This window comes from Drosophila yakuba, chromosome 3R (genome assembly GCF_016746365.2).
Source record: "Drosophila yakuba strain Tai18E2 chromosome 3R, Prin_Dyak_Tai18E2_2.1, whole genome shotgun sequence".
Taxonomy (NCBI): Eukaryota; Metazoa; Arthropoda; class Insecta; order Diptera; family Drosophilidae; genus Drosophila; species Drosophila yakuba.
This window is the reverse complement of record NC_052530.2, coordinates 2,800,993-2,823,678: the sequence shown is the minus strand read 5'-3', so window position 1 is coordinate 2,823,678 and position 22,686 is coordinate 2,800,993. Positions and strand designations below refer to the sequence as shown.

General features: G+C 38.8%; 1 protein-coding gene, 1 long non-coding RNA gene and 1 pseudogene across 2 annotated transcripts; 2 read left to right on the top strand and 1 right to left on the bottom strand.

The window, feature by feature from the left end:
• Positions 1–5,362: 5,362 nt before the first annotated feature.
• LOC120322040 lies at positions 5,363–7,016 on the bottom strand. Its single transcript, XR_005561832.2, has 2 exons — positions 6,512–7,016; positions 5,363–6,456 (listed from the first exon to the last, which is right to left on the bottom strand). It is a non-coding gene; the product is annotated as an uncharacterized LOC120322040 (long non-coding RNA).
• A 283-nt stretch (positions 7,017–7,299) lies between these two features.
• On the top strand, positions 7,300–10,044 carry LOC6539827 (annotated as a pseudogene).
• An 11,162-nt stretch (positions 10,045–21,206) lies between these two features.
• Positions 21,207–21,925, top strand: LOC6539826. Its single transcript, XM_002086674.4, has one exon. The coding sequence runs from the start codon at positions 21,304–21,306 to the stop codon at positions 21,808–21,810; it is 507 nt and encodes a 168-aa protein (XP_002086710.1). The 5' UTR covers positions 21,207–21,303; the 3' UTR covers positions 21,811–21,925.
• Positions 21,926–22,686: the final 761 nt, after the last annotated feature.

Genomic DNA, 22,686 nt, shown 5'->3' with positions numbered 1-22,686 from the left:
TTATTTAGCACTTTCCTGCTGGTGTCATTATGATCATTATACCCGTTACTCGTAGAGTAAAAGGGTATACTAGATTCGTTGAAAAGTATGTAACAGGCAGAAGGAAGCGTTTCCGACCATGTAAAGTATATATATTCTTGATCAGGATCAATAGCCGAGTCGATCTGGCCATGTCCGTCTGTCCGACCGTCTGTCCGTCCGTATGAACATCGAGATCTTAGGAACTACAAAAGCTAGAAAGTTAAGATTAAGCATACAGACTCCCAAGACAGCAGAAGCAGCGCAAGTTTGTCGATTCATGTTGGCACGCCCACTCTAACGCCCAAAAACCGCCCAAAACTGCCACGCCCACACTTTTGAAAAATGTTTTAATATTTTTTTATTTTTGTATTGGTCTTGTAAATTTCTATCGATTTGTCAAAAAACTTTTTGCCACGCCCACTCAAACCGCCCAAAGCTGCCACGCCCACACTTTTGAAAAATGTTTTGATATTTTTTCATTTTTGTATTAGTCTTGTAAATTTCTGTCGATTTGCAAAAAAACTTTTTTCCACGCCCACCCTAACGAAAACAAATTGCCAAAAACTGTCAGTGTTTAAGACTCTCCTTTGCACTTCCACTAGCTGAGTAACGGGTATCAGATAGTCGGGGAACTCTACTATAGCGTTCTCTCTTGTTTTTAATTTTAATTTTCTGATCTAGTAATCAATTCTTAACGAATCCCAATGTTAAATTATCCTCTTATAATGCTTTTATTGCCTCGTAAGCCGGAGGCAATGTTATCAACAAATGAGAAACTTTATCCAACTCTTCTATTTTTGCTACCTGCGGCCAAAGACTCATTTGTCAAATCATCAAAAATAGTAAAATGGGACAATAGAGACATCTCGCCTGATAGTTTTAGAGAGAGCAAGCGTTTGCGAATTGCCAACTGCGACGCCAGACTTTTTCGTTCATATATCGCGTCCAAATTTCTAAGAATTTCACGCGCCGTTATATCGCTTGTCGCAAAGTTCAAAAATGAATCGCTTAGGTACTCTATTAGAGTACTTTTTGCACAACGCTCGGCTTTCATCCACTGTTTATCCAATTCGTCAGGTATGTATCGATGATCCTAAGCACATCCAGTTCGGTCGAAAAAGCCCTAATTCTAAATTTCCAAATCGTGTACTTCTCGCCATCGAACGGCTTTATATTTCGTTTTGCCTTGTCCATGCTTGCGTGCACATACACACAGTTGTATAAGTATGGGTAGACACACGAGGAACTAAACTCAATGCAATTTCACAAGAATTCTAAATTTCCAAGAATCGAAAAAAAAACAAGAGAGAACGCTATAGTCGAGTTCCCCGACTATCTGATACCCGTTACTCAGCTAGTAGAAGGGAGAAGGAGAGTCTTAAACACAGTTTTTGGCGGGATATAGGCATTATAGTGGGCGTGGCAGAAAGCTTTTCGGCAAATCGATAGAAATTTACAAGACCAATACAAATATGAAAACATTTGTGGGCGTTAGAGTGGGCGTGGCAAAAAGTTTTTTGGCAAATCGATAGAAATATAAAAGATCAATACAAAAATGAAAAAATATCAAAACATTTTTCAAAAGTGTGGGGGTAGCAGCTTTGGGCGGTTTGAGGGCGTTAGAGTCGGCGTGGCAACATGAATCGACAAACTTGCGCTGCTTCTATGTCTTGGGAGTCTGTATGCTTAATCTCAACTTTCTAGCTTTTGTAGTTCCTGAGATCTCGACGTTCATACGGACGGACAGACGGACATGGCCAGATCGACTCGGCTATTGATCCTGATCAAGAATATATATACTTTATATGGTCGGAAACGCTTCCTTCTGCCTGTTACATACTTTTCAACGAATCTAGTATACCCTTTTACTCTACGAGTAACGGGTATAAATACCGGTTCTCAATCTATATTTTCTAAATATGTTAGTGCTCGGTTTAATTTTACCGTGCTTAATGCTCAGTGTTATAAGAATTATTTAAACCGTTGTAAGTTCCAGTTCGCACAGGATCCCAAAAAGTTTTATAATTTCGTTAACACTAAGCGCAAAACAACCATTTACCCTTTCTAGCTATTTTTTGAAAATACTACGGTAACATTAGGTCAGGCTTTAGCGGATCTATTTGACCAAGTTTTTTCAAACCACATATTCTACGTTACCTCATTCCGAACGGCCTTACTCTTACGCGGTATCAAAGTCGAATTTAATATTCTGTCCAAGCTTATTGCTTTATGACCTTCAGCGAGTTAAGTCTGTCTATTCGCCAGGTCCCGACGGAACTCCTGGCTGTGTGCTTAGATTCTGTGCGAAAGCCTTGTGCAAGCCTCTACTAAAACTGTTTAACTTATCTCTGGAATCTACACAGTTCCCCCAAATATGGAAGGAGTCCTTTGTGATTCCTTTCCATAAAAAAGGTAGCAAATCGGATGCAAGCAATTACAGAGGAATCTCCAAATTGTCTGCTATCCCTAAGCTTTTTGAAAACGTTATCACTCCTCATTTGCAGCACCTTTGTAGGTCAATTATATCACCATGTCAGCATGGGTTTATGAAACGCGGATCAACAACTACTAACCTTCTGAAGCTAACCTCCTTCGGAGTTCAGGGCTTTAGAAATAATCTTCAAACGGATGTCATCTGTACAGATTTTTGTAAAGCATTCGACTCTGTTAATCATTCACTTTTATTAAAAAAACTTGATTTATTAGGTTTCCCTGTTGATCTCCTAAATTGGATTCTATATTATCTGAATGGCAGGACGCAACGGGTTTCCTTTAAAAATTCTCTTTCTTGTATTCTCGGAGTCACATCCGGCGTCCCACAAGGGAGCCACCTAGGTCCGCTCCTTTTTACCTTATTTCTCTTAATAATAAAGCATTCGCGTGTACTTATGTACGCTGACGATGTAAGATTATGTGTACAGTATAAGGACATTTCTCGCCATTTGGACTTACAATCCAATCTAGATAGCTTTCCAACCTGGTGCCGTGAGAACGTATTAAACTTAAATGGCTCTAAGTGTAAAGTTATGACCAACTTAATGCACGCGACTTACACTTTAAGTGGGTGCTCTTTGGACAGAATAAAACATGTTGATGATCTTGGTGTTTTTCTGGACCCTAAAATAAAATTTTCAGACCATATTTCGTCTATTGTCAATAAGGCCAGGGGTGTGCTTGGTTTTATATAACGGTGGTCAAAGGAATTTGTTTATCCTTACATGACCAAAACCTTATTTACATCTCTAGTCCGTCCCATCCTTGAGTATGGATCACCTGTTTGGAGTCCACAATATGAAGCTTACTCGGACCGAATTAAATCGGTTCAAAAGAACTTCTTACTTACTTGATTTACGGCGCCTTAATTTGGATGCAAACCTTAGGTTACCTCCTTATTCAAGTAGACTAATGTTAATTAACTTACCCTCCTTAGCTAACCGTAGAACGATGCTTGGAACAGTCTTTATTATACCCGTTACTCGTAGAGTAAAAGGGTATACTAGATTCGTTGAACAAAATGTAACAGGCAGAATAAAGCTTTTCCGACCATATAAAGTATATATATTCCTGATCAGGATCAGGATTTGGCCATGTCAATCTGTCCGTCCGTCTATCCGTCTGTCTGTCCGTCTGTCTGTCTGTCCGTCCGTATGAACGCTGAGATCTCAAAAACTACAAAAGCTAGACCGTTGAGATTAAGAATACAGACTCCAGGGACATAGACGCAGAGCAGTTTGTTGATTCATGTTGCTACGCCCACTCTAACGCCCACAAGCCGCCAAAGACTGTCAGTGCTGAAGACTCTTCTTCGCACTTCCACTAGCTGAGTAACGGGTATCAGATAGTCGGGGAACTTGTTTTGAATTCTATTTTACTAACATTGAAAGATTTCAATTAGAACACCATTTACATAGATCCCTGGATATGTTTTCCCAAAGTAGGCGGCTCGGTGGTATCAACAACAGTCGTGGCAGCCGAATATTTAAAAGAACAGAGAACGAATACCTCAAGTACTCGAATACAGCCAGATTGGCTCGGCTAGTGAATCATATGTACTTTATAGGGAAACGAAAATTATAAATGGTCTTGTATCCTGAAAAGAAAAGTTTATTAAGAAGACATTAAACATATTCAAACATTTACAAACAAATTATTTTAACCAAATCATTAATTGCAAAATAATAATACATTTTTTGTAACGTATTTCCTACCTCAGCGGCGTTGTTTACTTTTACACATGTTCTGTGATGTGCTTTGTAGCTTTCAGTTACAAAAAAGAGAAAATGTAACTTAAGTAATCATATAAGGTTGCAGTTTCAGGCACGTGCCCATGTCCATTTCAGTTTCCCCTTAGACTTGATCTCAAATAACATTGATTGATACTGTTAATAATATTGCATTTAGCTCGGATTCAACACACTAAAAATATCTTAAACAAAATAAATAATTTGAGATGGCCAAGCGGAAGCCCGAAAATCGCATTGGGAAATGAATATGCCAATTGAGCTTAATGCGGATGACACATCCTGAGATGTTGCTAAGTGGTCGCTCTAAAGGAATAATATTTATTCATTGCTGATACTTTATTACTCGTAAGCAATTTGAACAGAGGCAAATTAAATGATATGGAGATTAGAGGGCGGGAGTTTTTAAATGCTGTTTGGTATAAGAATCTTTCAGCAATTGCTCAAAGTCAACCAGCAAACAAGTTAATTATAGGCGTCAGTACATTGCTCTAAACGGAGACACCATACCAGTACCCAAATGGCAACCAGGCTGATTTGCGCCTGAGACAGGTCAAAGCATAAGCAAAACACGACTTCTGGTTAACAATCCAATACTCAAGACGATCTGGATCGGATCTACGGCTGGGGGGTACGGCATGTGTTTCAAACCCCCTAAAAATACAATGGTTCCAGAACAAATGCTTGAGAATTGCCTCTGACGCACACCAGTACCACAAGAATGTCACTACTCACATCAAACTAGGCATCCCACCAGTACGATATTAAAAGGCTGTAACGAACACACTCATAAAGCGTTGTCCACCTCAACACACTCTGTCTACTATTTTGACCGGCATGCTCAGGGAAAATGGGCGTGGGTTTTGTGTTAAGATGAACAAGAGTGTCACAGCTATAATACTGTAGACAGAGATACGATAGATGCAAAACGATAACCAAACGGTTAAGAACCAGACAAGAAAGTGTACCTATTAAAGATGAGGCCCAGATGTTATTGGCCTCATTCTATACCCACCCTACCTGTGAAATCCATTCGGACTCCACCCTTTTACAACCGCTGCTTTACATACCCTTTGGTGCCCAACAAGACATCAGATTAGTTCATTTTCGACCCCATATAATTGAAGATACAGATAATATTTCGATACATTTTCTTAAACTAATCCTTAAACTAAAAATTACGTTATTTACGTTAATGAAATCTCTTATTGAGTAATTTTGCTTATTTTCGAGAAAAGAAAGTAAAAATAATTAAGATAGGAATGCAAATATTGGTATTTAAGTTTACATTAATACTTTTGTTTGTTTGGCTTTCTTCACATTAGAATTATGTATAATTAATTGATATTTAAACTTTAAACTTCTTTAAATTAAGTGATCTAGATATACGATTAAGGCAAGGTATTTTTAGCACATTATTTAGGAATATCTGTCTTTATATATGCATGTGTGTTTTTATTATTTTTGTTTGTTCACGGCTATGCCGTACTTACGCACTTTCCATCGATGTCAGGAGGCCTGATGACTGTTGATGATTTGCTGTATGTATTAATATAAATTGGAAAAATCACATATATATATATTTGTCAGATCTCCCACAAGTTAAGCTAAATTAGAATCGTAGAGGTTTATAAGTAAATATTTTTAGGCAAAATTAACACATATATGAAAAACTATTCTAAAGATACTCAAGATTGGACACGATCATTCGTGTCGTGGTTCGCAGCATACGCAGCGGCAAAACCAGCAGCCTGGGGCTCGTGTTGTGCGCAAATTCTCGGAATGCGCACGGAAGAAGAAGAAGAGACACTGATCCGATGTGTGCGACAAGGACGGCACCGCAATTCAATGTGTGCGATGAAAACGAAGAAAAGATGCACACCAAGCCGATGTGTGCATAAAATGGGTCCACGGCGATTTGCTCCTCGCTTGCGGCGATGAAGAGTAGAAAAAGAACGCCAACTCGGGGTGTCCTGCGATCTGCACTTGATTGGCAGCAGAAAGGGACAAGCCCAGCTTTCCGCTGCACGCGGCGGGTGCTCCTGATGCAAGCAGTTGTGAATATTTCTGCGATCGGTGAAGCCACAGTAAATTTCACACGTGGTCAAAAGTTGAGGACGAAAAACAATGCAAGCCGCCTTGGCGACGCGGCCAATAAGACTTCTGACTCCAAATGTGGGACAGGCAGCAGACGCTATTTGGGAAATCAATTTTTAGATACTGGAGATCGAACGCACTCGAAATCTTACCAGTTCAAATTAGCTCACGAATTGTCACTATCACTTGGCAGTATTTGTCTTGAAAAATAAACTATTAACCGGTCTACACGATGCTCGTGGATTTATAATCAGGGACTGCACAAAGTTAAACTGCCTTCGATCACGCCTTCCAGGAAAGAGAACGGAAGTATTAAAATCAAGTGTGACCGCAGCTTGCCACAATCCTACTCGGGCTTTTTGTGGTATTTTATAGGGCAGTATTCAATTTTGCCAGGATTTGAACTTGGCCATAATGGTTCGTTACCAAATTAGTGCGATAGCACATATAAGGTTGGCATTTTGGCTCGACTCCCACAAGGCTCAGAGCAAGGTACGCAAGCAGGCTGGAAAACCTCCCTAACCACCTGGCGATCAACCTACTGGACAACAGTCGAATAGTCAGACGCCTTTGCAGAACACACCCACTCGACCTCACCACTGGAGGAACAAAGACGACACCCACCCGAAGTCACCGCTGGCTGCATAATTACACACTACCCCTCAAACTACCAATGTAAAGGCACTTGTCAACTGCCATTCCGAAGTCAGTTTTTCAGTTTGTTTTAATTTATTTATTTTCTAGTGAAGAAAACGCTTAGAAGCGAACGTTTCGCGGTGAAATTTCAAAACAAACTGATTGACTCAGAAAAGCCCAAGGAATAGAGCAGCAGTCGTCAATTTATAGTTCTCTCCCTTATTCTTACGCTCCGTGATGTGAAACGGTTTCGTGTAAGATAAAATGGGATTTTGTGCCTCTGTTTAGGAAATTTGTCGTGGAAATGCTGTTGCCTATTGTAGGGTAAGAAACATTTTTCCAGATTTTTATACCCGTTACTCGTAGAGTAAAAGGGTATACTAGATTCGTTGAAAAGTATGTAACAGGCAGAAGGAAGCGTTTCCGACCATATAAAGTATATATATTCTTGATCAGGATCAGTAGCCGAGTCGATCTGGCCATGTCCGTCTGTCCGTCCGTCTGTCTGTCCGTCTGTCCGTATGAACGTCGAGATCTCAGGAACTACAAAAGCTAGAAAGTTGAGATTAAGCATACAGACTCCAGAGACATAGACGCAGCGCAAGTTTGTCGATTCATGTTGCCACGCCCACTCTAACGCCCACAAACCGCCGAAAGCTGCTCCGCCCACACTTTTGAAAAATGTTTTGATATTTTTTCATTTTTGTATTGGTCTTGTAAATTTCTATCGATTTGCAAAAAAACTTTTTGCCACGCCCACTCTAACGCCCACAAACCGCCCAAAGCTGCTACGCCCACACTTTTGAAAAATGTTTCGATATTTTTTCATTTTTGTATTAGTCTTGTAAATTTCTATCGATTTGCCAAAAAACGTTCTGCCACGCCCACTATAACGCCTACAAACCGCCAAAAACTGTGTTTAAGACTCTCCTTCTCCCTTCCACTAGCTGAGTAACGGGTATCAGATAGTCGGGGAACTCGACTATAGCGTTCTCTCTTGTTTTTTTTATCAGTAAATGACTTAGTTCACTGTAGTACTCCGGAGGTGAGGCTACCGATTACTGTAGCACCTCCATATTTTACGCAAAAATAATTATCTACTTTTTCATTAATAAAAAAGCCATTTTAAAAAATATCTCAAAGAGCGTCTTACTGCGCTTAACGATATCTTAGAGCTCCTGTTACTTTACTGAACGCTGAGCACCTGATTAAATTGAGTTGGCAAATTTACCCGCACCATCTTTTTCACCTTTTTTGTATTCTCATATTTGCACCACCTTGGGAGCAGACAATGTGTCTCCTAATATGTAAAAATGAATTTTGCCGTGTTGATTCTTAACGATAATGATTACAACTTTAAAATTACTGTACCGAAAATTTCTCCAAAATTGAAACTGTAGTATTATAATAAGATCGATCTACTGCCTTGGTTCCCAAAGCTCTATTTGAATATAATGCGGCTTATTATAATAGCCTAATAGTTGCTGTTATTTTATTTCTTAAACTACATTTGAATTACGAATTACTTAGTTTCAGACCTAATTACTGGGACAACATGAAGAATTTCAGCTGTTCAAACACACAAGTACATACAACTATTACTTTTTTTATCATATTAGTCACTAGCAGAGTTAAAGGGTATACTAGATTTGTTGAAAAGTATGTAAGAGGTATAAAAAAGGGTGTCCGACCACATACATACATATATGTCGGGTTAACGTTGTCGTTTTCGTTATTGTCCATTATTTTCTCAATTTTAAGTACTATCGTTGAAAGACCTCTATGATTGTAGATGGCGAATATTCACGTTTGCCGCTCCTGAACTCTTCAGAGGCAAGAAATACTCTGGACCGGGAGTGGACTCGTGGTCACTGGGAGTGGTGCTCTACACCTTGGTGAGTGGTTCCCTACCCTTCGATGAGATTAATCTGAAGGAGCTACCCAATTGAGTTCTTCGGGGCAAGTACCGTGTTCCCTACTACGTCTCCATTGAGTGCGAGAATCTGATTAGGGAGATTCTCGTTCTAAGTCCTACGAAACGTACTACCTTATCGGCAGTCATGGCGAATTGGTGGATTAACATGGGTTACGAGGAAGGGAATAGATTGAGGCCCTTTCAGGAGAAACCTATGGATCTACAGGACATATATCGGTTGGATTTGCTGTCCAACATGGGTCACAAACTGCGTGATGTAGAGCAGTCGCTGAAGAACCAGCAGTTCGACGACATCTATTGCACCTATATGCTCCTTGACATTGCTAAACCGCGCTCTACAACCTCCAGCGATAAATCGGCAGCTTCCTTTGGAGATGCTCCCACACTTAACCCAGTCAGAAGTCGGATTCCTGTCTCTGTACCTTCCCCCAATGTTAACGTAAGCCAAGTGACCTTTGCACCGGACAAACACACACCGAATAAGCCTGGCGCCGCTTCCATCCGTCCCATGGCTCCACGTTTGACCAATGCCCTCACTCCGCCACCCTCGGAACCGCCTTCAAAATTCATCTGCCGCACTGCCACCAAGGCCGCCAATCCAAGACGTTCCGAGCCGTCCACTTTCCCACAACCCGCCCTTCCCAAGAAAGAAGTCGGTGCCTCAGTAGATGTGAAGCCAACTCTACTGAGTGACCCACGAAGGTTGGCTGTAAACCAAAAGCTGACCAGCACCTCACACCACATTCGGAAACCCGGTCCGCAGACCCCAAGACAAGCTCCAGGACCCACCAGAAGACTCCCACCCCCGACTCATTTCGAAAAGTTGGACGCGACAAGCACTCCCCTGAAGGTGCTTAAATTGCCATCCAACTTCAAGACTCCTCCATCCGCCGACGACACAAAACGCACGTCGCGAGTGGGCTTCTTCTCAAAGCTGTCCGCACGCTTTGTTCGCAAATCAGTCCACAAGACGAAAAGGACATCGATGAGCAGCGCAGGAACCTCACCAATAGGCGTTTGACAGGCATTCGGCTTTCCTTTCACTTTCTCGCAGTGCGCACGAATACACGCACGACAATCGTAAATTCTAGAACTGTAACTTTTACCCCATAGGCAACTCTACCTATTAACAACAACCCTACTAACGATTGTGCGGGTATTTCAAATAAAGCATTTAATCTCCGACACGGCCATTCTGACAAATTACACGTCCTCGTGTGACATAGTTACAATTTAATTTTTATTTGATTCAATGTCCTAACATTACAAACTAATTTCTAAAGATGTATCGAATTTTCACAATTTTTAGTATGCTGGTTACATATCTTCTTCAGTTATTAACAATTTTTCATAATGTTCAACCTCATGTTCTTTTTCTTTTTCATAGTCAGCTTTAGGGCCAGGTACTACTAATTAACCATCGACTACTGTTTCACTACAGTATACAAGCTATCAAGCTGCTCTTCCGTCTATTTCAACGAATTTTCTTTGCGGTTTAACCTTGATCTTCAGCTAATTTGATGCACCTGCCCATATAGCATTCTTCTTAAACTATAGTTACATTAAACCTTTGCATTTTAGTTTCATGATATTTCTTAAATTCAAAATTTAACATTCATTTGTATCCCTATGGTTTCCTTTTGCTTTAAGCATAGTTCCGTCAAGAGCCCCACACGCCATGTGACAACCATAATTGTCCACTTGCTTGCTCAATGACGCAGCTATCGTAAGTCTTAAAACCATATCGCCAAATAAAAAACAATTTAGACGCTTTGCATCAGCAAGGTAACTTCCACTTCAACTCGCAAACAACACCTCCTGTGTTCTTCCGCTATTCTCAACCTGACACAGCATATCACACAGATATTTTGCCACAATCTTAACAAGAATCAAGCGGGATTTCCAACTCATACGGAACATAACCATCTAGCATCTCCCGCAAATTCTTATGGTAATATTTATATGACTGATTATTATGCAATGACTTCAATGTGTACCGATCTCCATCTAAAACTTCACTGATCCTAAATGGTCCCTTAAACATCGGATCTAATTTAGTTTGATGACATCCTTCATTTTTTAATAAAACAAAATCTCCAATTTTATGTCTTACAACTAGAGGGCTTGCTTTGGTTGCACTAATAACTGTGCAATTCAATGCAAGTTGTACCTCGCCAAGAGCAACCTGCCATGACCTGTTCCTTGATTCCACCGCAGTCAAGAGATTCTTGAGCGTTCCCATAACGCGGTGAACTTGCCCGTTTGTTCAACTTCCTCCTGTACCTCTTAGATGCAGCTTTATCTTCTGAGATCCACAAAACTCTGCAAACTATGCGCTGGTAAAACATCTACCCTGATCGACTATTATTTGGTTCGGAACACCCAAATAAACGAATTTGGTTAGAGCATCAATTTGAACTATGACATATTCCTTAATATCATTCTTCCCACTTAGTTTACCCGTTATATCGATATGCACTGTATGCCATGGGACATTTACTTTTGGGATTGGATGTAACTCTGCTTGTATCTTTCCAGATGACCCCTTTACAGTTTTACACGTTACGCAACTGTCGACAAACTTTCGAACGTATTTATTCATTTTGGCAAACCAATAATATTGATAAGTCTTATCGAGAGTCTTTTTCCAACCTAAATGCATAACGGACTCATGAACTTGATTGATTACCGACCATCAAAATGCATGCGTCACTACTGGCAGACAACGAGTCCTTCCATTCCTCTGTATTCTACGAAGCAAGACCCCCTCTCTAAGCCTGGGCAATATCATATGTGAAATATTTTGTTTTCAGTTTATTAACAATATCAGAAATTTCAGAATCCTCACGTTGCTCAGCTGCGAGCCAATCATTTGAGATTTCTGCTAAGTTTACACGTTTTGCTAGGATTTTAGTCTTTTGAACTGGTGTTGCATCAAGCACGTGATTCCTGGATAACAAGTCCAAATGCGCAATGCGCTTTCCCTCCTATACTCTATTTTAAAATCATTAGATTGCAAGTACCACCAGCGATGCACCCTAGCAGTTAGTTAAATTTTTTCGCGATGCTTTTAGCAATTGGCAATCCCTAAATACAACAAACTCTCGTCCGAGCAAATAATGCCGAAAATGTTTAACTGATTCAACAACAGCCAATGTTTCCAATTCATACGAATGGTATTTAGACTCAGCAGGGCAGGTGGTTTTACTATAATACTCCACCACATAAGGATCCCCCTTGATCCGATGAATTAGCATTGCTCCATAATCACAAGAGCTCGCATCAGTATGCAATTCTATCGGATGTTATGGGTCAAAAAAAAACAAGTACTGTCTCACTTGTCAGAATAGTGATAACATTTTTCCTAATCTCCTCTAAATCATCAGTCCAGTTAAAAGTGTTTTTGCTCGAAGTTAGTGAATATATTGGTTTATTGATCTGAGAGAATCGAGGAACAAATTTTCGAAAATAAGACGCCAATCCAACAAATTGTCTTAGGCTTGTCAATGTTTGTGGCGTCGGTAAGGATTTCAACGCAACTATTTTCCGCGAATCGGGTCTTATTTCTCTAGCTCGCACCTCATAATCCAGATATTGTACCGTAGTCTTAAGAAACCCACATTTGGTAACATGAGAATGCGGCTGCAGTGAAAACATCTAACACAATTTTTAATCTTTCGAAACCCAACTCTATAGTAGACGACACAATCATGATATCATCAGTGTTAGGACAGGTACGCTATATTTTTACCTAGGTAAGGTACAAGGTAGTTACAAAAATAAGTACCTAGGTAAGGTAAAAGGTTAACAAATTTTTAAATTTTTTATTCGGTACTTTTTAAAATAAAAATATCAAATCATATTTAAACTTACAAAAACTGTTATAGTATCTTCTCCTATATTATAGGAGTAAAAACAGAACAAATTTGGTTCCTTAGGCTCTGATGATTTACTCTCTTCTTTTTTGGCCACTTGATTTCATAGCTTCATATAACGCATAGCTGTTTGGATGCACCCTCTACAAACAAGTATTAATAGAATAAAATATTTTTAAAACTTCATAACATTTAAATTTGTGACAAAATGTAGGCCATATATTGAATGTGCGTATGTAAAAATGAATGGCTACATCAATATATATATCATCCATTTCCAATATATATTGATGTAGCCATTCATTTTTACAAACGCACATACGATATTTGGCGCCAAAATTCTGAAATAAAATGTGCCGATTTGATTAGGTATAAAAAAAACGTCGACGCATCAAAGCACCATTTTTTATATTTTCTAAATTAAATTCGCTTTTATTGACAAACTCATTTTTTCAAACTTTGGGAGTACATTTTCGTATGAAAAAAGTTCCATGTGCGTTATACATACATACGTATAAATAAACATTTCGCGCATAAAATATTTTCCGAGGAAATACCCTTTTAACACTTTACAAAATTTGATTTTGTCAACAAAATGTTCTTTAATTTAAAAAATATAAAAGTATCTATCCCGAAGCACCGAAATTATACGTATTTTCATTTACTTTACTTCACTTTTAACTTGCACACAAATACACACATACACAATATAATTATATTGTACTTGCTTAAAGATGCCTGTGTAAATTTCCAGTCGAATTTAATCGTTATACCCGTTACTCGTAGAGTAAAAGGGTATACTAGATTCGTTGAAAAGTATGTAACAGGCAGAAGGAAGGGTTTCCGACCATATAAAGTATATATATTCTTGATCAGGACCAATAGCCGAGTCGATATGACCATGTCCGTCTGTCCGTCTGTCCGTCTGTCTGTCCGTCCGTATGAACGCTGTGATCTCAGGAACTACAAAAGCTAGAAAGTTGAGATTAAGCATACAGACTCCAGAGACATAGACGCAGCGCAAGTTTGTCGAATCATGTTGCCACGCCCACTCTAACGCCCACAAACCGCCCAAAACTGCCACGCCCACACTTTTGAAAATGTTTTGATATTTTTTCATTTTTGTATTGGTCTTGTAAATTTCTATTGATTTGCCAAAAAACTTTTTGCCACGCCCACTCTAACGCCCACAAACCGCCCAAAGCTGCTACGCCCACACTTTTGAAAAATGTTTTGATATTTTTTCATTTTTGTATTAGTCTTGTAAATTTCTATCGATTTGCCAAAAAACTTTTTGCCACGCCCACTATAACGCCTACAAACCGCCAAAAACTGTGTTTAAGACTCTCCTTCTCCCTTCCACTAGCTGAGTAACGGGTATCAGATAGTCGGGGAACTCGACTATAGCGTTCTCTCTTGTTTTATTTATACACAGTACACATTTGCAATCTGGCTTAAAAAATTGGACATTTAAAATAAAAGAAGTTCCTTCTTATTTGAGATTTCTTTTCCGGACATTTTTCGTCTCTTATGTACTGTACTGGGTTCTTTCACAAATTGTTTAGGTAGTTTAGGTAGTTAGGTGCTTCCAGCTAATAATAGCCGAAGAGCGTTTACGTAGAATCGAAACATAAATAATTTTATATGGTGGAATCAGCTTTTTTATACCCGTTACTCGTTTGAAAATTCATTGAAAAGTATGTAACAGGCAGAAGAACCAGTATACATACATATATTAATAGCCGAGTCGATATGGCCATGTCCGTCTGTCCGTCCGTATGAAAGTCAATATCTCAGGAACTACAAAAGCCAGAAGTTGAGATTACGCATACAGACTCCAGAGACATAGACGCAGCGCAAGTTTGTCGATTGATGTTGCCACGCCTACTCTAACGCCCACAAGCCGCTCAAAGCTGCCCAAATTTCTATCGACTTGACAAAAAACTTTTTGCCAACCGCCTAAAACTGCCACGCCCACACTTTTGAAAAATGTTTTGATTTTTTTTATTTTTGTATTGGCCTTGTAAATTTCTATCGATTTGCCAAACTATTTGCCACGCCCACTCTAACGCCCACAAACCGCCCAAAGCTGACACGCCAACACTTTTGAAAAATGTTTTGATTTTTTTTTCATTTTTGTATTAGTCTTGTAAATTTCTATCGACTTACCAAAAACCTTTTTGCCACGCCCACAAACCGCCAAAAACTGTTATTTGTGAAGAGCCTCCTTCGCACTTTCACTAGCTGAGTAATTGGAAGTGCGAAAAAGAGACATCAACACTGACAGTTTTTGGCGGTTTGTGGTCGTAGAAGTGGGCGGGACAAAACAAGAGAGATTTACACTAACAAAAATGTAAAAAAAAATCAAAACCATTTAAAAAGTGTGGGCGTGGCAGCTTTGGTCGGTTTGAGGGCGTTAGAGAGGGCGAGGCGACATGGGCAACAGACTTGCGCTGCGTCTATGTCTCTGGAGTCTGTATGCTTAATCTCAACTTTCTAGCTTTTATAGTTCTCGACCTTCATATGGACAGACGAACTGTCGGACATGGCTAGATCGACTCGGCTATTGACCCTGATCAAGAATATACATATATACTATATATGGTCGGAAACACTTCCTTCCGCCTGTTAAATACTTATAAACGAATCAGTATACCCTGTTACTCTACGAGTAACGATTATAATTAAAGCAAGCTTTTGGGTAAGTTGCACATTACATAATTACATACTCTTTCGCGCTCTCAAAAACCTCCGCACATCTTGTGGCAAAAATATTGGCATTTAGATAAAAACTTGGTTAAATGACTGTTTCTTGATCTGTTGGAAATAACATGTACCACATTCCCAGCGACTGCGAGTAAAGTCTTTTATAAAAATTGTGTCAAATAACAAATTCCGAATGTTGGTATAATGTCGTAGGTTTGAAACTTACAAAGAAAAAAATAACATGAGATTGTACTCATATGAAAGAAAAGATCCTTTAAAAGTAGTAGTATTTACCAATAAATATCACAAAAGAAAATATAAAATAGCTAATAGAAAAAGCCATCTATAAGCTAAATATTATAATCTTGTAAATATGGTCAAAAATAATAGAAATCTATCGAAAATATATAAATCTTGAAGATTACCGTAAATACAAACTGACTCATTTCCAAGTACTTACCTCTTCAACTGCAATACATTGCGAATGCGTAATAACTACTGGCCCTTAGGCCATCTTACATTCCTGTTGTATCAGACCTATTGGAATCTGATAATGCGGGATAATTCGCATACGCAACGTGAAACGTAAAACGCAATTAAATAAAGTCACGTCACACATTTCGCGAGCAATTGAATCACTTTCGAACCCCACAAAACAATGAAATAGTCCACGATTATGTCGACTACTTGTTGCCCCGGGGTCCAAAGAATGGATCGGAAACCGAATCCAGTGGCAATGGTGGTTGCCTTAGCGTACCTGCTTCTTTAATTTCCTAAGTCATTTTACGTAAGACATTTAATATATCTTTATATTTAAATTGCAACACTATAAGTTCAAGTGTTTGCAATATGTCAAAACAAACGTTTCTAATAATTAGGAACAGATAAGCGCCTTACCCTGTATGTAAATAATTTTGTTGACAAAGGGCTCTCCTGAGGTCTTAATGGCCTGCTGTAATTAAACTGATTGAATTTTGTGTAGGTTCTGCACAAATAATTGAGTCTTCTGATTTCAATGTGTGTTCAAAATGCACTTTACTTAATGCATTTATTTATTCGATAGTATGTAAAATAATTTCTACTCAGAAAAGTTTAAATTTTGTCTGTTGAAGTGCTAGTCACTTGATTTTTATCTTAATAAACATATTCTAAAATTTCTCTTTGGTAATAATATCTTAACCAGAGAGAATGTTATAGTCGACTATTTGATACCCGTTATTCAGCTGGTAGAAGTGCGAAGCAGACATTTTAACACTAACAATTTTTTGCAGTTTGTGGGTGTTAGAATGGGCGTTCCAAAAAAGATTTTTGACAAATCAAGAAAGTTTTACAAGAATAACATAAATGTAATAAAGTACATCCAGAAATAAAATCACGAAGACAAGTTAAGACCTATTTACATTTGGAATACCGTTTTGTTCTTACTTATTTGTAGGACCAAGTTCTCACTCCGATACCATTCGGTATTGATTCAAGAACAGTCGGTTTTTTCAATAACCAAAGTTACCGTTTTATTCTCATACCAAATATTCATTTCATGGTCCATACCGTTAATTTGCTCATCAGAATGAAATAAATAACCAACATTGTTTTTATTGTAAGCATGTCAATGTGGTGAGCTTGCTCTTTCAAGGGCACGGCAAAATAGCTACATCCATATGCACATACGTATGTCATTTACAATAATAATTTTAAAAATGAAATCTTTAAAAAGACGCGTGGCCACAACAGCGGTCTGTGATTCTCTTTTCCGCCTTGGCTTCACATATGCATATATGTACATAACTGATAAATATTGCTATCTCACTTTTACTTATTGGCTCTAAAAGGCGGCAAAGAAAACACCAGAGCCTAGTGCTGGCAGAGTGTTAGCGGGAAATAGCTATTTATAATGAAAAGTTATAGTCACAAAATCATATTAAATAATTAAAATCATTAAAATGGACTTGTCATGTTAAGCTTTCAGTACAAAAATTATATATATTTAAATATTTATAATATAATATTATATTATTATAACGCATTTCTTGTTTTTTATTTGATAAGTGTCGCATTTTTCATTTTTTTCACAGGATTATTATTATTTTTCACGCAAGGGTAGAGCAAACGCAGGAGGAAAACTCTTCCATAAATACAAGTACAAAGATTCAAGGAAGCGGAATACGACTGTACTGTAATGGTTGCCTACAAAAGCTGCCTCAAACGAGATTTTGACGAAAGCTGGACTAACGTCATCCTAAAATAGAAGAAAACATGCCAGGTGCGTCAGATGGATAAAAGACACACGGATAGTTTGGATTTATTTTAGATTTTAGACTGTTTAATAAAATTAAATATAATAAAAGTGTCTTTTTCTTCTTAAATAGAGTCAAATTTGTTTTTAAGTATATGAGACCAAATGGTTATAATTGCGACCATATTGGTTTTAAGATAAGACCAATTATTCGTAAAATATAGAACGGTTTGTCCTTAGTGTACGAAAATCGGTACTACAAATCCGTCCATAAGTTCTTATAATGATACCTAAAGCTATTTTTAGACCCGTTACTCGTAGAGTAAAAGGGTATACTAGATTCGTTGAAAAGTATGTAACAGGCAGAAGAAACGTGTCTCCGACCTGTAACGAATTTCTTCAGGCCTGGTGTTAGCTAAAGGGAACGAGCGCACGCAATTTGTTCCGGCTATCTGCTCGTCGGCTAACGGTGGTGGTGTTCGGACTGTTCCCCTTAGAGGTGCCTTTTCTTATTATTAGAATCAAAAATATGCGTGCTACGACAAGCAATATGATATTGACCATTACATTACACAAACTCTTGAGACCGGGCTATCATATGCTCACCAAAACAGACAGCGAGAGTCTTCTAACCTCAGATGTAATTGAGGCTAATGCGTCCCCACCCTTCCAATGGCCATTTGATGCTTCTCCTCGAACATTATTTTTGGGAATGGCCCCTTTATATGGTCTACATGGTTCCTACTAACTGAAGGCAAGAATTAGGATACACTCAAAACATTATAAATTTTTATTCGCTACAAACTAAGAACAGTCGTTGGACACTAGCCATGATTAAAAGAATATACTTGATTGTGTATCTTAACATGCAGATTCTAAATGTTTGCTAATCGAGATGACGGAAAACGTTTTCGTCTTCAGTACAGGGTGCAAAGAAGAATGCGAATGAAATCGAGATTATAATGGTGTGTGAAAGAAACGGATTGGGCTGATTGGATTTTAGGTTATATTAATTATTATCCGAGTTTCTCTTTGTTACATTCGCCAAAATTTTCATTTGCGATCTTGCGCAGTATGGGAACTTAAAAAATGCATATATTTCCTTTCTTTTATGAGGGAGGATTTACATACATGTTATAAAGCACGTTCAATAATAAAGGTTAAACTCGGCGCATTGGCTGCCGGAATCACTCACCCAAATATATCCTCTGGAGATCCAACGGAGAAAGCGCTTTGCCGTGGATGCCAAGGCGGTGGGGTTTGGAGAAAAAAAATAACTTGCATAACATATATAAAAAAAAACCCTCATTAGGACAAAGGTCCAAAGTCCCTTCACATCCGATCAGTCTTTTCTTTCTTCACACAAACTTCATTCCCGATTTTCACACTCGCGACTCCAGCCTTTTTATATTGGCCATTACGCACCGATCATCATGAATATATATATCAACTACAAACTAACAGACAAAACTAAGAACTAAACTTATCTACATGTGATGTTCTCGCGATTACGCTATATCGCCGCTTTGCTGCTGCTCGCTTTAACTCCGACTTTCAACTGCTTTTGCTTGGGCCGCGCCGTCACGACAAATCCAAGGAATGGCAAATTTGTTTTCTCGTTTCTTTCGCACCGCTGGGCAATAACTTTGAAATTTAGCGGGTTGCCCAAAAATACAATTTGACTACTCAGACGACTTCCGACCAGCCAATCTTTTCCCCTGAACTCCAATGAGCCGACGTCCCGTGACCAATAAACACCATGCGAAAATGCTCATGCGGGTGATGAACAGCTTGGGTGGTAATCTCTCCGGCTATAACATTTGTTTTCCAGCGGCCCTCTATCCGGTCGCTGATTCGCCAAACCCTAAGAAACAAAAAACAATGGCCATGTACCCAACCTGGAGCGTAAGCCGCCGACGATCAATTTTTCCTTACCGACTGGGAAAACGTATGTATTCTGTTCTTCCCAGGCCAATCAATGCAGCTTGAATTCCAATGATTAAAAATAGTTCACTCGCGAAAGATAACCATATCTTAATTTCTTTCTAATTTAAACTTTGATATGAAAAGGTTACTTAGTAAACTCTGCGAGGGATCGAACCGCGTGCTCAGACCACTAAAAGGGAATAGACCGATTAGACGCTTGCCAAATAAGCGGGAAGGCATTAGAACGCTCCCCAACGGGAGTTTAGATCGTGAACAGCCTGACACTTGGCCCTGTTAATTTCTCTTTTCAAGATTGCCGCCATAACCCGATCCCGCACTTTTCAGATCTAGGTGGCGCCTCGCAAAGCAATGACCAAATCTTACCAGTTTCTCCCCCATCCCACAGAGAGCGACACTTTCCTGCTGCAACAAGCGTTACAGACTATATATTGTATATATATTCTTAATCAGGATCAATAGCCGAGTCGATCTGGCCATGTCCGTCTGTCCGTCCGTCCGTCTGTCCGTCCGTCTGAACGTCGAGATCTCAGGAACTACAAAAGCTAGAAAGTTGAGATTAAGCATACTGACTGCAGAGACATAAACGCAGCGCAAGTTTGTTGATTCATGTTGCCACGCCCACTCTAACGCCCACAAACCGCTGAAAACTGCCACGCCCACACTTTTGAAAAATGGTTTAATATTTTTTCATTTTTGTATTGGTCTTGTAAATTTTTATCGATTTGCCAAGAACTTTTTGCCACGCCCACAAACCGCACAAAGCTGTCACGCCCACACTTTTGAAAAATGTTTTCATATTTTTTCATTTTTGTATTGGTCTTGTAATTTTCTATCGATTTTCCAAAAAACTTTTTGCCACGCCCACTCTAAAGCCCACAATCCGCCAAAAACCGTCAGTGCTAAGACTCTCCATTTCTCTCTCGCACTTCCACTAGCTGAGTAACGGGTATCAGATCGTCGGGGAACTCGACTATAGCGTTCTCTCTTGTTAAGACTCAAATAGACACTTTATCAGTGTAAAATCCCAAATAAAAAGACTTTACTCGTTGAGTTTTTGTAAGAAACTGATTTTATTTGGAAATATCTTCGGTTTAAATAGGTGACATGAGAATCGCATCTTAAAGTAAATGGCCTACGCAGAGGCCTAAGTAAATAGTCCCCGCCTTATCGAGGTCCCACGCTCCGGCACATCTGCCTATCTTGAGCGGCGAGGACCTTATCTGTGGTCTCCCACTAAGGGACTATTTCAGGAGGCGGGGAACGATCTCAAGTGACTGACTCATGTAGTGTGCACTTAAATTACATGTTTTTGAGCACTGCACCCATGTCGCCTTAGATAACAAAATCCTAAATATAATTTATCGCTCTCGATTCATTTACATAAGATATGAACGGAGCTCAAAATTGTAAGTCTTTAAATATATTCGTGTTCATGTGTGAACAATCAGACACCTTCAGAACGTTTTTTTTCCTGGGTGTTTTGGTTTGTGGGCGTGGCAAAACGTTTTTATGTTAGCTGTCTTTGCTTTTGTGGTCAAATGTGTTAAATTATCCGTCACTCCAAAACGGAGAACAAAATAAAGTAAAACAAATCAGGAAGTATTCTCAGATATGGGTGCCAGGAATAGCAAGCCGCAAACGGTGCAGATTAAAAATTCAACGGCATTCGAGATAACTCCGGATGTGGTGAATAGAATAAATCAGGTCACCGCCATAAGTACTGAACTCGGATGTACCGCCTGTGAAGCATATAAGCAGAAACCAATAAAAGAACCAGGTTCCGATATTGGGACTACGATGGAACATAAGCAGCATAATGTGCGAGCCTTGAATCCAGTTCCGGTGGCCAAGTCCTGGAAGAAACTTTCTTTTGAAGTCGAGGAAAAAGAGTTTGGAAAGTCCTTAAAATTGGTTCAAGAATTATTCGGTACACCTGTAAAATGGGCCAAGGATTGCGAGGGCGAGATCGAAAAATTCGAGGAGGAGCTAGTTCGCTGTTATCAACGGTTTCCAAACGAACCTTTGCAGTGCTCTAATTTAGCAAGACAGTATCACCGATTCGTATTCTCCAAACAGTACGCCGTATTATCGAAAACTAAGACGGGTACCTTAAGATAGGCGATCAACGATTTTAAGTGAGCTCCCTGGGTAGGAGTAGAACTCTAGTAGATCTTCTTTTATAAAGTCGCCCGCATGAATAAGCTTAATATAGTCAATTTCATAAAATGTAAAATCTATTTGAATTTAAAATGTATGTAATGTGTTACACCCGTTATTTGTAGAGTATAAGGGTATTCGATATTTGTTGAAAAGTGTGTGTCAAAATTTAACTACAAGTGGATAATTTCTGCCATACATATCCTGGCCAATAGCCCAGACTTATGGTCAAGGCTTGCATAAATACATATATCGTTCTTAATTCAAGACCTGAAAGCCACTTTCAGATCTTTTGATATGCAAATTAAAAATGCAATTAATTGACCGTAAGGCAAGAAGAAAAGAGAATATTCAATTGGCGAAATGGAAACCACAATTTAATATAATTTAATATATTATATATATCAATATATATTTAATATATGTATATGTACATTTTGTATGAATGACTTTGAAGTAAGAGTTTTAGAATGGGTAATTTATATATTGAACTATTCTGCAGATATATTGCTTGCCAATTTTACATCTATTATATACAAATGTATGTACGAGGGCTGCTATATATATTTCTGACCTAGGCGACACTAAGTGTTGCCAGGTGCAATCTGACATTTCCATTGGAAAGTTTGACATGTTTTAGCATAACATCACTCAGAACATTTTGTCATTTAATCGTAAATTGTTTTATTTACTGGGAATTAAAAAATTCATCTCGGCCTAAAAATGGAATTAACTCGTGAACATTTTCGTGCGATCATTTTTCACAACTTTCGACGTGGATTATCTTTGTATGGCTATGAAGCACCATCCTATAGCACTGTGAAAATCTTTGTATGG